The sequence below is a fragment of the Urocitellus parryii genome, chromosome 12, assembly GCF_045843805.1.
Source record: "Urocitellus parryii isolate mUroPar1 chromosome 12, mUroPar1.hap1, whole genome shotgun sequence".
In the NCBI taxonomy this organism is placed as follows: domain Eukaryota; kingdom Metazoa; phylum Chordata; class Mammalia; order Rodentia; family Sciuridae; genus Urocitellus; species Urocitellus parryii.
Genome location: NC_135542.1, coordinates 65,477,118 through 65,494,311, shown reverse-complemented (window position 1 = coordinate 65,494,311; position 17,194 = coordinate 65,477,118). Strand labels below are relative to the sequence as shown.

Genomic DNA, 17,194 nt, shown 5'->3' with positions numbered 1-17,194 from the left:
ACACTGAGCTACAGCCCCAGCCCTGTTTATTTTTTTAAAGTTTGAGACAGGGCCAGACATGGTGGCACACAACTCTAATCCCAGTGACTCTGGAGGCAAATTCAGGGAGATTGTAAATTCAAAGCCAACCTTGGCAATTTAGCAAGGCCCTGAGCAGCTTAGAGAGACCTTGCCTCAAAATTAAAAATAAAAAAGGGCTGGGGATATAGCTCAGAGGCAAAGCACCCTTGGGTTCAATACCTAGTAACACCACCACCCACAATCTTTTTTTTTTTAAAGATAGGGTCTTCCCAAGTTGCCCAGAATGATCTGGAACTTGGGATCCTCCTGCCTCAGCCTCCTGAGTTGCTGGGATTACAGGTGTGCACAACTGTACCCGGCAGTAATTTGTCATCAACATCATCAGCATGCTGCAACAGGCCCTTGGGCCGATCATCACCAGAGCAACAGTGCTTGGAGCCTTGCTTTTCCCCAGATTGGCTCTCAGGCACAACACCAGAGCATGTGGGTACAAACTAACATGCTGTAATTGCATGGCACAGTATCTTCCTTTCATCTGATTGTGTTGGGGACACAAAGATAGAATTTGTTTGTCTAGAAAACCTTAATTTTGTTCTTGGCTTTGTGCTGATCCTGGATAGATCACTTGAGCTCTCCGAACAACTTTGATGATTTGCAAAAAAAAGGAATATAGGAATGATATTGCCTATTTCCCCTCCCTCTTAAGAATTTTATAAAGATTAAATGAAATAGAATAGAAATGTTTTTGAAGATAAGACTTTTAGTAAAAAAATGCAGTTTACTATTATGATCATGATTACTATTATTGATGGGGCTGAGGTCCAAGCATGTGCCAAGTTCATGTTACCATGGTTCTATGGAGCACGCTGTGAGAAATCCTCACCTTGATGTTTCCAGGCTTCTCATGCAACATCAAGAAGCTCCATTCTCCTCACCTATTTATCTTTTTATGCTCTTAGAAAGAAAAGGGACCTCTGTTAACATTCTGTGTAATAATTGACGCTATATATCCTCCAAGCCCCAAACTGTAAGTAAAAGTTTTCTTGGATACTACTTTTCCCCCATAATTCCCAGCACATAGCTTATTAAGTTATTAACCAGCAATTTCTCTGGCAGCATATTAAACTTTACTTTTAAACAAGTCACAGAGGGAGGGAAACATGCATCTCTCATAAAAGGAATAAAAAACATACACCCTCTAAAACAGTTTCCCCGGGCTTTGAACAAATCCCAAGCCTCACACAAGGTCTCTTTTTCATCATTCTCTGCACATAGCTTGAGTGTTAGTGCATTAATGAGAAAAAGATGCCTAATAGAAAGATGGAAAAATACGAGGGCCTCTGGGGGTGTGTGTAGCTCCTGAGGTTCTCTGAAAAGGCAGGTGAGCCTTCACGAAGGGAAAAAGGCGAAGCTGTGGCTTGAGGCTCTGGGCTTCTTCTGCAGCAGTGGCATTCCTAGGGGATGCAGAGCGGGCCATGGCTTTGGCCCTGCCCTGGGAAAGGGACCCTGGTACCTTCTGCAGACTGAGGGACTTACAGAATGCCTCTCTGTGAGTCTGGTAAAAGGGTGAAGGCCCTCTACTCCCATGGATCCCACCCCTTGGAATGAAAGATGCTTTCTCAAGGGAAGCCCATGAATTTGTAGTGCATGGACCAGGCCTTTGCTCTCTTTCTGGACAAACTCACAGCTCATGGCTCTCTTTGTGCATGGTGACCATAGAGAATTCCCTGGAAACTGGTCCACCATCAGAGCAGGGCAGCTTGTACCTGAGGGCAGGAGTATAAACACTGGCAAAGCTCCAGACCAAGGAAGGCTGGGTGGTTGTAGGAGCCTAGCATAAAAATGCAGCCCTGCCGTCACACCTCCCCTGGTGAGGGTGAGGTAAATGTGCAGGCCCAGGTAGCCTGCCAGACCCTGCATGCTGCCTCCAGCTGGCCAGCCTACAGATTTGAATTCCCACTGTTACGGTAGAGGGAAACAGCCTGTGTGAAAAATACATATTCTACAACTCATGACCATTTGGCATCTTGGTTTAAACAAATACCCCTTTGCTTCTCCAGGAATGCCATATGATGGTAACTTGGCTGGGGGCTGTAGTGAAAATGGAAATCAGAACAGGGGAGGGGCTTTTTAAAAATTTAATTTACACTTCAACCTTTACTTGACTTAATGTGGCCTGCATCAAAGAAGGACCTCCTAACTCCTGACCACAGCAGCTCTTCCTTTTATAACCAAATGGGATGAGAGGCATCATCTGCTCTGTCGAGAGCCACCATTGCAATGACCAGAACTGCCAGCACTACAGAGATGGCCTGTGGGATCTCTGGGAGACCAAAGGATGGTCAGCAAAATATCTGGGGTCAAGTCACCTGTTCAGATTGTCTTCCGAGACTGTTTTTGATGGTTAGTCAGGGAAAGTTCCCTGGAGGACAGGCTTTGAGGAGCATTTTAAATCAGGGCATGGTATGGCTGGAAATGTGTCAAGTAGGGGAGTCATACAGCATGTAGGAACATGTGTTAGACTTTTCCCTCTCCTCGTCCTGCCTCCTGCACCCACTCTGCCTCTTCCCAGCCTGACTCCACAGCCCTTACCCTCTTCCCTGTGGCTTCCTCCCATCTCTGCAGGTGTTCTGAGAGCCCCAGATATGGCTTCCCTTGCTCTCTGCTGGTGCCCAGGCTAGACCCTGCTGGTGCCTCTGGTTCTTTAAGGGTTGTGTCGGAGCCTTGATTACAGAAGATGGCTGTGATGAGCCCTTGTTGGGTCTCAAGACCAAGAGTCATTTCAAGCCACTAGCCTATTGGCCACCTATTTGATATCTAGAATTCCTTCTCCTTCCTCTTATCAGCCCAAATCCTTCCATGTCTTTAAACCTTTCCATGGAATTCCTTCTGATTGCTTTATGTATATTTTGTTTTCCTCCACATACATCCTTCCCCGTGTCCTCAAACCATAAGACTGCAAGGCCAGAATCCTGCTCTCTCCTTCTGTTTCCCACCTCAAGAATGATACCCCACGGTTCTCACTAGGTTTCTGGATTGATGAAAGTGAATCGTGGCTCTAATCAGTGTTGTAGGGGAGTAGTTCACTGGGGACCAGAGTAACCCAGGCCCTGACTGTTGAAGTCCAGATTGGGTTTCTTTACTTAGAACTTAACATACACCAGCAATCCACAGCAGTCTACACCAGCAGTCTAGGTCAGCTGTTTCTGACCTTCTGAAGATGGGAGTGAATTCTTCAGGAAGTTTGCTGTATCCAAAATGAATCATCTGTTTCTTCCAGGAGCCCACAAAGGCTTCACAACATTTTTTGTTTGTTTTTTGTTTTGGGTACTGGGGATTGAACCCAAGGGCTTTGCTACCAAGCTACATCCTTAACGCTTTTAATTTTTTATTTTGAGACAGGGTCTTGTTGAGTTGCTTAGGGCCTCACAGAGTTGCTGAGGCTGGCCTTGAACTTGGAATCCTTCTGTCTCAGCCTCCCCAGTCCCTGGGATTATGGACATGTACCACCACTCTGGCAAGCCTTCACAATATTAAACAGGCACCTGAGCACTCCAATGTGATTGAGCTGATGAGGCCCTACTAGACTCTTAAACCCTTTGGAGCTTTTGGAACTCCTAAAAATCATTCAGAAGCTCTCCAATTTTGGGCCTCTGTTCACATATTCTGTATCATTTCCTCCTGTCTCTCCCCATACCATATCCCTTTAGCACTTACTATTATTCCCCAAACCTGTCATGTCCCAAATCTTCAGACCTGCTGCTTCCACTGCTGGGGTCACTGCCTGTGACCTGCTTCCCTGGCTCTCCTGAGTCTCCATCTGCCCTGGGGCCTCTGACTCCCTAGACAAAAAGAATGGTCTCCTCTGCCATGGTCGTTCAGTTTTATTCTGTTGTCTCCTCCTTGGAGCACCTGGCGTAGTCTAGCCTGAGTGATTATGTGCTTCTCTTGCTAACCTAGTTAGTGGCTTTCAATGTTTTTTTGACAGCCATTTGCAACAAGAAATACCTTTTACATATGGTTAGATGAACATGTGTGTGTTTATGTTGTATAAATACACACATATATCGTCCCATGAAATAAGTCTTACACAGTTTGAGATTTTAGTAATAGCTATATATATAAATAGCTGTATAGATTTTAGTAATAACTATATAATAGCTATATATAGCTATTTAGTAATAGCTGTATATAAACTTCAAAAAATTACAACAGAGAGGGAATTTCTCCAAGTTTATCATATTTAATTTCAGGAATGCTACCTTTCAGCATATCCACCATCATGTTGGATGCCAAGCATGACTCTGTTGATACCATCCAGTGTAATGTGACTTATTACCTAGAAAAGAAAAAATCAATTTTACCTAAAATTGTTGTATTTCACTAATTATTTACATCTTGTTTAAAGATATTTATACATAACATTAAAAAATTCACTTGGGCCAAGGACTTTATAGAAATCCTATATGTAACAAATAAATTAATGAAATAGTGCTTACCCCTAGGACTTTGCTACACTGGTTTAATTTTCCTCTTTTTTCCCTTTCTCTCTCCCTACCTCCTTTCCTTTCTTCCTTCCCTTCTTATGCTGGTCACCACCCACTAGTTGATTTCATAACTAATTAAATGAATCATAACCTGCAGTTGGAAAAACACTATTCAGGACTCTAAGTTCCTTGAGGGCAGTGACTACTGTCCCTGAATCATTTTATCTTTATATTGCCAAACTCTGGCACTATTCCTGGCTCTCAGTAGCTTCTTAATAAAAGTTTTCTGAATGAATAGGCCCCAGTTTAAAAAGATCTGCAGCCACTGGGATTCCGGAAGGGATAGGAGAAGTGAATAATTTATCACAGACTTCCCAGGAGCTCCTGCTGCCCTCTAGACACTAGGGCCATTGTGGCCATGGCTGGGAGGCCTGCTCTCTGCCCTGCTTTCTGCTTCCCCGCTTTCTGCTTCCCCCAACTTCCAGGAGAGAGGGCGGGATATTTAATGAAATGTAGAGACTTCCCAGGGCAAAATTATTCACCAAGTTCTTGGGTAGATATTTGTCAAGAGTCAAATGTTTAAAAAAAACAGTGGAAGAAATCAAGATTCTTAAAAAGACCTTCGTTCCATTTTATGTATATAAACTTGGTCCTCATACCTGACTCCTCATATTCTAAAGCCACTAATATGCTGTTTTTCAGTCTGTCTGTTGGACCCTAACGCCTTCTGATTTTTTTCAGGCACTATAAATCTTCATTATACTATGCCCCATGCCAGGATTTTTCCATTTGGGGGTAGAGAAAAAAATCCCCAAGCCCACCAAAACCCTGTGGCTTGGTTTCCTGTCCAGCTGGCTTGCTGTTCTCGGGATTTTATTCCCATCATCAAAGTGGCTTGACAGACCAAGAACAAACCTCTGGCTCACCCTGAACTCACAGTGTACCGTTTCCAAGTTAGAACAAACACCAAGTAATAGCAAGAGAAAAAAATTATTTTCCTGACATAGAAGCCAGTCCAGAGAAAACCCAACTCTGTGACTCCAGACAATCCTGTTATCTGGAGGGTGGAGCCTTGAATGGGTGAGCAATAGGCCAAATTATTCTCTGGGCTATCCCGAAGTCATGGATGGACTCCACTGTGCCCCAGATCCTCTGCTCCTGGGCTCGAGAGCAGCAGTTTTGTGAGGGAGCCTCCCATGGTCCTCTTGATCATAGCAGACTTGGCCTGAAGCCTCTCAGTCATGGAGCGGTCCCTGAGGTGTGCCACAAGGCTAGTGAGGTCGCCAGCATGTGCCAGACCTAGGAAAGATGCAGAACACTGCAGCCTGACAGGGGGCTTTAAAGATTTTCTTACTTTTATTTCTTCTATTCATTTAGGAAAAAAACATTTTTTAAATATTAACTAAAAAATCTCATGGAAACCAGGCTCATCATCAAACTTGAAAGACAAACCAGTTTCCCACAAACTTTCCTTTATTCCATATGGCTCCACAGAAAAACATCCTGAGCAATAAGCTGACTGTGGAAGGCCATGTGGTGGCAGGCAGAAAATAACGACACCAAGGAGCACCCAGTCAGTGTGAAGTAGCCCATCTTAGGAACCTAGCCTGCCCTGTTCTTGTTCCTGCCTGCTCAACACATTCTCTAGTCCACCCAGGCTGGTGTCCATCAGTCCCTGGACCAGCCAAACGCATTCCTTCCCCCATCGGTTGCCCCTTTTCAAAATGCTCTTCTTTATCAACTTTGTCGATCTAAATTCTTCCCATCATACACTGCTCAGTTGGAATTATATCTTCATAAGCCCTTTCCATGAAGTAGACAAAATTCTCAGGCCAGAAATTATCTCATGTGTGTCTCCTACTCACAGCCAGCTCAAAGCTGAATGCACAGGAGGCATTCCACCTGCTCTCTGGAGCCATGTTTTCAGCCCTGTGTGAGGTGTCTGGCGGCTCACATTTCTCTGTCCCAGGACCAGCCGTCTGCTTTTGGTTTTGAGTGGCCCTTTCTTTGGAGGGGAAGTTCTCAGCTGTTAAAACATGGCTGTATAACCAATGTGATCCTGCAATCTGTACACGTGGAAAAATACGAATTCATACCCCATTTGAATCAAATGTATGATATGTCAAGATCATTGTAATGTTTTGAGCAGCTAAAAAAAAAAAAAAAGGAAGGCCCAGAAATGGGAATGATATCATCAAAGAAGTTTCTAGTAGATGGTGGGCTTTCCATAATGGGTGGGAGAGTGATAGCAAGAGGTTATGATTGAAAAGCCTGGGGAACTAGAGAGAGACAAAAGGAAGAGGCAGAATTGGAAAAAAAAAAAATTGGGGAGGGGGTCACGTTTTATTAGGCTAAGATGCCTCCTCCCTGTCAATGGGAGTGCTCACAGGCACATCGGGCACGTTCCCATCATCTTGGAGGGACACTGGGTAGTTGTAGGGTGTGGCCTTGTTGATCGTGATGGCATACTTGGTGTAGGGGCTGAATGGGGGCAGAATTCAGAGAGACTTCCAATGGCGAAGGACACAACCACCGGCTCCTAGGCCCAGGCTTTCTTCAGAAAGGCAGCAGATTTCACAGCCATCTTGTTCCTAAGAATTGGAAAACTGAAGGAAGGAAAGGAAAGGAAAGGAAAGGGAAGGGAAGGGAAGGGAAGGGAAGGGAAGGGAAGGGAAGGGAAGGGAAGGGAAGGGAAGGGAAGGGGTTGCAAATAGTTTTTAAGTGGAACTATAAAGTACTAGAAGACAATATGGGCATTAGAAATTTTTATATAGCTGGGCATGGTGGTGCACACCTGTAATCCCAGCAACTTGGGATGCTGAGACAGGAGAATCACAAATTAAATGGCAGACTCAGCAATTTAGTGAGGCCCTGTCTCAAAATAAAAAATTAAAAGGGCTAGGGATGTTAACTCAGTGGTAAAGTGGCCCTGGCTTCACTCCCCAGTACCAAGAAAAAAAATGATCTATATAAATGTGTGTGTGTGCGTGCGCGTGCGTGCGTGTGTAAATATCAGAGAAAAATTGTACTTTGTAATCATAACAAAACTCAGAAGATATGAAAATATTAATATGTTTGACACATAAAACAATACTTTTTAATTGGTAAAGAAATTATAAAAACATGAAAAACTATAAAAACCATATGTGATAAGTGTGCAGATTTCCTTCATATGCAAAAAGCTCCTACAAATCATTACAGGAAAAAATAGCAATGAAGGATTTGAACATAAGTCACAGAAAAGGAAGTTCAAATATCCTTTTTTTTTTTTTTTTGGTGGTGCTGAGGATTGAACCCAGGGCCTCATTCGTGCTAGGTGAGTGCTCTACTGCTGAGCCACAATCCCAGCCCTCAAATATCCTTTTTTTGAAAGCATTTGAAGAGAGAACTGGGGACTGGCTCAATGGTAGAACACTTGCCTAACATGTGTGAGGTGTCCTGGGTTCAGTACCCAGCACCACAAAAAGCATATGAAGACCAGGCATGGCAGTACACATCTGTAATCCTGGCTACTCAGAAGGCTGAATCAGGAGGATCCCAAATTCAAGGACAACCTGGGCAACTTAATGAGACCTTGTCTCAAAATAAAAAGAAAAGGACTGGGGGTATAATTCAGTGGTAGAGCACTTGCCTAGCATGCATGAGCCCCTGAGTTCAATCCCCAGTACAACAAAAGAAAGAAAGGGAGGGGGAAAGAAGTATATAAAGAGGTAGTCAACATCACCCTTAATGAAATTTCAATTCAAAACAAAGAGAAATTGTTTTTTATACTTATCATCTTGGCAAAGGTCATAAAGTTTAATAATGGACTGGGTGGCCAGATTGTGGGAAAATTGGAACTCTTAGACACTGCTGGCAAACGTGTAAATTGGTTCAGCCTCTTTAGAAAACATATTACTAAAGTCAGTGAAAAACTTAAATGTGCAGATACCTCAATTCAGCAGTTTCTAGGAAATTTTCCTGTGAGGATATATCCGTATGCACAAAACTATTGAACAAATATATTTGTTACAACACTGTATTCAGTAGAAGATTATCTTAGTCTGAATTCTGTCAAAAAGGGACAGATAAGTTCATGAAATGGAGTATTTACAGCCATTAAGAAAATGAGGCATTCTTTATGTCCCTAACAGGATGGTGTCCAAAGCATATTCATGAAAAACAGTAATGCTCAGAACTTAGTATGTAGTAAACCACCGTTTATGTAAAGATAAACAAGTGGGTTATAAATGAATAGAAGGTGCCTGGAAGGATCAGCCAGTAAGTAATAACAGTGGTTTCCTAAGGGAAACAGACTGTGGGCAGAGGAGAGAGTCATGGAAGAGGGACTGGATTTTCACTGCATGCCCTTTTGTACTATTTGAATTTTTTTTTTTTTTTTTGTACTGTGTACATGTGTTACCTATTTTTTAAAACTAAGTTTTAAAAATAGCTAATCATAGGTATTTAGGCCAGACCTGAGGTGTCATGTAAACTAGCAGTTTGGGAGGTAGGAGTCAGTAAGCCAGCAGGTACTGTACATGGACAAGTCATTGGGGCTCAGGTAGGGCAGGCAGGTCAGCAACAAAGAGCCCACCTGACCATTTTGCTTCAGGCCTTCATGTCAGAATGTACGCCAGCTCCAGGATGTGGGCAGGTAAGAATAGAGGTGGGAATAAGCTTTAGAGTAATGGTAAAACTGTTAATTTACAGGGAATGAGAAGGTTGGGTTTAGGAAATCCTCTAACTGGTGCCAGTTTTGGTGCCATCACACAAGTGGCAGACCTAGTGATATCTACTATTTTCACCACCCTTGCCAGATCATTAGCACACCGAAGAGAGTTTGGCCCCTTCCTTGATCACTATAACTTGGAGCCAGGGCCCTTCAAGAACTGTGCTCAAAAAAAAGTCCCTTTGGGAGGCTAAGACAGAAAGATCACAAGTTCCAGGCCAGCCTAGGCAACTTGGTGAGACGAGACCCTGTCTGAAAATAAAAACTAAAAAGTGTTGGAGATGTAGCTCAGTGGTAGAGTACCACACTCACACTCAAACAAGAGGGGGATGGTACAATATCATCTCTCCCGCCCCATCTCATTTTCAGTGAACTAAGTTAGGATCTTGGGTTTTGCTTGATTTCCACTTATTTTGTTTGGAACCAGAGCATAGATAGCATTTTATGTGTTTGGTCCACACACAGCCCCAGCCTCCACCATATGCTCTTGGACTCTCACTGAATTGCTCATTTGCTTACCTCATGTTGTCGTCCATCTTATTTTAGCATTTGCCATGACTGCCTAAGCCTCCTGATGCGCCTGAGAGAAAACACCCATTTTCTTCTTCCTGTGACTCAGGCCTCAGAGAGAGAAAAATATCAATTTATTTTCTGTTCTTTACCTTTCTAGGCAAAATCCATGTTTGGTGACCAGAGCTGTATATATTGACATTATCTTGGTGTTGACATACTGCCTCGACAAAGCCACAAAGGGCAACCAGCCAGGTATGATTCATAGTTATATCATTTTGGAATGGTCACAGGTCTTTGAAATGTGGGTGGGGTTTGAGTAGCTCCACCACACACTCCCACCTACTTCAGTAAGACCAACCATCCGTCAGAATTCAACCCAGTGCCATATGGCTCCCTCCTAGAAGCTTCTCAAGGAAACTTGTCCTTGTTTACTTGGAAGTTTGCTGTTAAATATCTTCTATTTGGTCATTCAGAGAAGAGTATGAACTCTACTCAGATACCCTCTGTGTCTCGCAGACCTTGACTTTTTCCTGTTTTATGCATTTTCTTTGAAAGGTCATCCTTTTCAATGACTTGTTCGCTCTGTTCCGTGCTGTGTAGATAAGCAAGCTGGCTCATTTGGTGCTGGAGCCAGAACATTTGCACTCCTGTCTCGAGTGTACCCTTACACACTGGTGCATGTCACAGTTGCTGCCTCAAGCTTTGAAATCCTCTGTGATTTTAGGTCATGTATGTTTCTGGGCATGTGCTCCAGACCCACATGCAACTGTTCTATTTTAATCACAATTCACAAAGTTTTTTTTGTTTTTTTTTTTTTAAGGGAGAAAGGCAATTCCAAATAAATTTTTTGATGTGTTTATATAAGAGGCTACAGGAAGTGCTGTACATGAGTTCCAGGCCACAGACTGAAACTGATTTTCATCAACACAAACTGGAATGCAGGGTAATGAGCCTGCAACTGGTTAAAATCAGCCTCTTCTAATTGATTAGGCCTGTCTAAAGGGGGCTTCGATTACAAAGTAAGTTTCTGAGTACAAGCAGGCCAGGCCTTTCCTCTGTTACATTGAGTCTGTCAGTGATTTGTTGTCTTCAGTAAATACATTCAGGCTGTCAAAGTCCAGTTCTGTCCATATGGAACCCTGTTCCCAAATTCAAACCAATTTAAAATGCTTTATAGGGGGTTTGGAGTGGGAGTGTGAAACCACCTCACGCAGATCCATGTATGCTAGCCCACAAAGCCCCTTTGGCCATACAGAGGTAATAAGAACATACTAGACTTTCCTCGGCTGCACTTTCCTGCATAGGGGCAGTTGTTGTATCTATTCAGTAATATAGGATTATATAATTTTACAGCTATAAAACAATCCCGGTTGATCTGAGCATGGTGAATATACCTGTAATCCCATAGTGAGACTCCATCTAAAAAACAAAACAAACAAACAAAAAAACCAGTCTTGGTTTATGCCTCTTGTCCCAGCATAGTTATGAATAGTGTCCCCATTTTATTCTTGAGTGGGTCCAAGTTTGCATAATAAATTATAGGTTACCCTAGCTATAAGAGATTATTGGATCCACTTGTACACTTGAGTTAGCTGCGGTCCATAGATTATAAAGAGATTATACAGCTGTTACCAAGTAAGGTGTTTCTATATTTCAGGTTCAAATTTCATGTAGCTTTATAATACATATCTGTTTACATATCTAAAGGACCTGCTTACAAATCTATCCAGTGGGATCCTGGCAGAGTCATGTAGTTGACTGTATCATTAGTTGATTTGAACTGAGTTTTTCTTGGCTCATTTAGCACCTTATTCCTATCTAGTAGAGGGAACCTTTGAGTGTTATAAAATACCTTCCCATCCTTTCCTGATAAGCTGGGCTCCATGGGGATGACTTTGGCTTTTATTTACATATATATATATAAATACATATATATACATATATAGAGAGAGATAGATGGACACAATACCTTTATTTTACTTATTTATTTGTATATGGTGCTGAGTATTGAACCTAGTGCCTCATACCTGCCAGGTAGGTGCTCTACCACTGAGCTATATCCCAGCCCCAAATTTGACTTTTTAAAATTGTTCTTTCCTCCAAACTCTTAACCTTATTTGAAGTTTATTCCCAGTTAAATGTGATCACAAATGGTCTTTCATTCCTCTGCAGCATTGAGCTTGCAGGCACACGCTGCTCCTCTTAGTGTCCTTATTTGCAGAATAAGTTGCAACGGGAATGGGCACTTGGACCCTGACTCTAGGTGACAGCCACAGTTCTGAATGTGCTCTGTACTTTTCCATAAGGCAGCCGCTAGCCACACGTGGCGCTTGAGTGCTTGAGATGCAGCTGGTCCAAACTGAGATGTTCTGGAAGTACAAAGTACACTCCAGATTTCCAAGGCCAAGTGTGAAAAAAGTGTAAAATTTATCAATAATTTTTATATTGACTAGGTATTACAGAAATAATGTTTAGACATCAGATTAAAATTTTAAAATTTAAGCCTCACCAGGAGTCCTGAGGAATGGAATCAGCCATCTGTGGACTGAGACCTCTGAAACTGTGAGCCCTCAAATATACTTTTCCTTCTATTTAAAAAAAATATATATATATGTATTTTCAAAATTAATTTCACCTGTTTCTTGTACTTTTGAAATGTGATTACTACTAGAATGAAAAGAAAAAGGAAAACAAAACTATTATTAAAATATGTGAATTTCACTTTGTCAAATGGAAAGATGTGAAAAGTTGTTAATAACTTATCACAGAAACCAAAATGTCACATTAAAGTAATATTATTGATGAAGGAAAACGTGGCTACTATAAATTTTCAAATTACATATATGGCTTACACTATATTGAATTGGACAGCACTGGACTTTGGGAATTGCCCTCATAAACCATAGGATAAATGTGCATGTAGCTATATCTACCTATATGAATGTGTGTATTCATGGGATGCATCCACACAAATAGTAGAGTAAGTTTTCATCCTTTGAGTTTGGGCTATATTTTTAAACTAACTGAATGTCAAGTAAGTCAGTGATTAAGATGGATAGCACTCCTTGGGATAAAAATAAGCTGTGACCTTAAAGTAGTGAAATCTGTTCTTGTATGTCTCATAAATTGTTTCCAAAGGCAGTTTGAGCAGTAGATAAGTATCTCCCCAAATCAGATGATCACTTGTCTGGATGTGTAGATTTTAGTATGCTTTCAAAATAATGTCATGATATTAAGCTCCTTGGAAGAATGGACCATGTCCTATAGTCTTTGTTACCCAACCAAGCACATAGTAAGCCCTCACTGAATATGTTTGTTAGTAACTGATTGGGTAAAATGCAATTTTGCTCAGTTTTTAGAATAGTACAGTTATTATTAAGTTACAAGTCTTGGTTTAAACTCATGCATCAATCATATATGACTTTATTTTCTGAATTCAAATGAGATAATTAATTTTGTGTGCATGTTTATAAATCACATATATATCTACCTCCACAGAGTAGGAAGCATACATACAGACTCTGAAGCCAGATCCCTAGGTTTGAATCCCAGATCTGCCATTTATTTTTTGACCTTTTTGAACTTCTTTAAGACACTTTGTCTCCATTGTAAGCGGGGATAATAATAGAATCTGTATCTTAGGGTGGTTTTCAACTATATGCATAAACCCTTATGTACAAATGAGCTTTGCATGGCACTGAGTAAGTGCACAATAAAAATAGCTACTCTTATTATTATTTATCATTAGCAGGAAACCGTGTGTATAATACAGTCCCCTGCAGCCTGGCAAAACTGTGTTCAACCCTCACCTTTATAGTTCTCCTCATAGTTTAAGCATCTTCAGGAAAGAAGAAATGCTTGCACACCTGGCATAGATTGTCTGGAATCCTCTTGATTAGTGATGCCTTTGCCCCTTAAACTGATCTAGAAAAAGATCTTTTTTTTTTCTTGTTTGTTTATTTTTTCACTCATGAGATATGCTAGCTAGCATCAAACATATGTTGAGCACCTGTCTGGACTAGAGAGGAATATGTCTTGTGCTTTTAAATAAGCACAGTAAGGGATTATAGATGCTGTTCAAGAAGCATGTGTGGGATACATTTGAGGCACTAAAGCAAAAAGTAATTTCTCCTTGGGAGAAGAAGAATGGCTGTTAGAGGAGGAATTGGTTGAGCGGATTTTGATGATGATAAGCAGGGATTCACCAGATGAGCAAGGAGCAGGTGGGTATTATTGATGGTAGGGAGCATGGCCAGAGGGCACAGATCACCACAGCCTTCAAAGAACTAGGACAGGGTGTATGAGTGCTAGGTTCAATGCCAGGCAAGAGAGATTAGAGGTGAGGCTAGGGAGGCAGAAACTCACTCCTGGAGGGCCCCACAGGACACAGTCTAAGGGGCTTGGAGTTGACTCTATAGACTAAGGAGATTACTGCAGGATATAAAACAAAAAGTTAGATCATGTGGTTTTTAAGACAAGGTGGTGGCATTTCATTCTCCACCCTCATCCTATAGCTTCTTGCACTCTAATGTAACTGAAAATTCATTCACCAACTATCGGGGAGATTTGCCCAGTCTTTGTGATAACCAGTATGGGGGGCCTGGGAGGTGGGACATGGAGAGTGGACGACTAGACCAGAAGGAAAGGCAGTACAGTGCTAAAAGCAGTTGTTTAGAATGGTGGGATTCTAGCTGGGCAGCATGGTGGCGCATGCCTGTTATCCCAGTGTCTCATGAGCCTGAGGTAGAAGGATCATAGGTTCATGGCTAGCCTAACTTAGTGAGGCCCTAAGCAACTTAGTGGGAATCCTATCTCAAGGTAAAAAAATAAAAAGGGCTGGGGATGCAGCTCAGTGGTAGAGCACCCCTGGGTTCAATCCCCAGTACCCACCCCTCTCAAAATAGGTGGGATTATAGAGGACTTCCTCCTATTTTCTATTTTCATAACTTTATGCAATAATTCTGTTTCGTGTGTGTGTGTGTGTGTGTGTGTGTGTGTGTGTGTATACACATTTAGATGTTAGGTATTTAAATATGAATCTAGAAGGGGACTAGTTATTCTCAAAAAAATGAAGTAATAATTGCAGGGAAACTGTTTTCATGAAGGAGAATCTGCCCATAGCCTCTCACACCTTAATCTGAAAGTGACCTTAGAAGGCTATTCCTACCTCTAAAGTGTCTCAGAACCACATTGAAGGCTGGGGGCATAAACAGTGGAAAACACAGTGAAGGAAAAGGCAAGGAAGAGAATTAGAAAAGCTTACGATAATGATGTGTTTTGTGTAATTCAAACTTTTATCTTAGTACTTCCCAATCATTTGAGGTTTCCTCAGCCATTAACTAGGTTTTGAAAAGTCCAAATGTGGGGGTTTGTTTGGAGTTTAAAAGTGATTTAAACCCACAAGGACTTTCTGTCCCCTGTATTCTTTTTCCTCTTCTGCATCCAGCTGTCACCAGTATATATCAGTTTCCTGCAGGAAGGAAAATTATAGTCTCCAATTGGAGTTGGGGAATGAGGGAGAAAAAGTCCACCACAGGATGCTCGGGCTGGGTTACAGGCCTGAGCAGGGACTAGAAACAGAGAGCTTTCATTCTAATTTTAAATCCATCTTAAGTTATTTGCTCCCAGATCGGAAATTTTCCATTGAAATATCTACCTACTAAAATACCCTCTGAGACTTGACTAAATATTTACCTCTTTTACTCTGAGAGATGGACTTTCTGTTTCTATCTATGCCCATACCCTTAAATTTGAGTTTTTCATAGCTATTTTCATAGCTATTTACCAAGTATTTAAACAAATGTTATACCGACTTACACTTTCAGACTTTCATTTGAAACTCTCTTGATGAGTTTATGAGTGGGTTGTTTTTTTTTCCTCCAAGGCTCCAAACTTTAAGCAACCTGGTTCTTTTATAGTTATATGCATATGTGACACATTGAAATATGAATCTTGAAGAGGATTTGTTAATTCAAAAGAAATGAATAAATGACATAACAAATTCGTAGAAATGTTTTACTAACCTTGCAAGGTGGCCCACACAACTCAGGAGACTGAAGCAGGAGGCTGATGCAGGAGGATCACAAATTTGAAGCCAGCCTGGGAAACTTAATGAGACCCGGTCTCAAAATAAAATTAAAAAGAGCTGGGGATGTATTATAGTAGTAGAGCACCCCTAGATTCAATCCCTAGTATCCTCCCTCAAAAGAAATTTTTTTTTAACTGGAAAAAGATTTGCATTGTACAAGGAAACTCCCCCCCCCCGTCCCCCCTCCCCACTGGGGATTAAATCCAGGGGCATTTTATCACCGAGCTACCTCCCCAGTCTTCAGAAACATTTTTTTTTTAATTATTTTGAGGACGAATCTCTCTAAGTTGGCATGGTTTCCTTGAACTTGTGATCCCTCCTGCCTCAGTCTCCCTGATAGTTGAGATTGCAGGTATGTACCCCATACTGGCAGGAAACACTGTTTTCAATATCAGCCTCCTTGAAGGAGTTGATCATAATGGCCAGCATTCTTTGAGCCAAGCACCACCAAGTTCAACATATGTCACATATTTATGTGCATTAATGAAGAGTAGGGGGTACCAATGTTCCTTCATTTTGGACATGAGGACTCCGAGGCAGAGAGAACTCTATCACATGAGTACTAAGGTGGCAGAGCTTGAGCTCTCCAAGTATGCCACATCAGGAAAGACCAGTCACTCTCCTCACGGATCCAGCTTTCCAGGCTTCTGCCCCTGCCATAGAAGCCCCAAGCCTCAGGGAGGGATCCCTGAGTTTATAAATCATGGGGCCTTTCCTGCCTGCGTTTGTTCCCCATCCCCAGGGTGTGTAGAATAATACGAAAGCATAGCTGGGACTGGAGCATGTTACTAGAAAGAGAATACTCGCTGCTCCGGGCAGCCACCTGCCTTTTTCCTTTTGATTGTAGACCTACGGCCACTGCACAAAACACTTCCCAGGACCAGGCTGCTGGGGACTGGTTTTGTGGTTTCTTTGTTAGTTGGGATTTATAGTTCAGATCCCATCATTCTGCCAAGTGCAATAAACATTTTGTTTTAACTGGAATGTGACTTTTATTATTGTTATTATTTTTTCTCTAAATGCCTTAAAAGTGACCAGCTTGAGAGTGAAGTCAGAATCCCTAAATAGTCTAAACGCCAAGTCAGTGTGCTTTGTAGATCAGGAGAAGATTAGAAGACAGGCTTTCACTTATTACTGCTTGTATTTATATAATGGAAGTTGGGTAACATAATCCCTCCCACAGGCCAGCTTAGATGTTGCTCATGGTTAAATGGTTAAATCTGTGAGAAGTATTCAACAATGCCTTGTATTTGTACTGCCTAGAACATGAATAATATATGTGTGACATGAATAAATGTAAGGTCAGTGATTTTTATGACATATTAACTTCCTTTACTTAAGTTCTTGGGAAATAGAGCCGAACAATTACAGAGA

The 17,194-nt window shown here is 41.7% G+C and overlaps 1 protein-coding gene across 1 annotated transcript in view; it reads left to right on the top strand.

Annotated features, from left to right (window-relative positions):
* Positions 1 to 17,194, top strand: part of Thada (THADA armadillo repeat containing) — a 323,478-nt gene that overhangs the window by 241,447 nt on the left and 64,837 nt on the right. Inside the window, 1 exon segment of the mRNA XM_077791748.1 lies at positions 9,890 to 9,984. Within this exon segment, the coding sequence (XP_077647874.1) occupies positions 9,890 to 9,984 (95 nt within the window).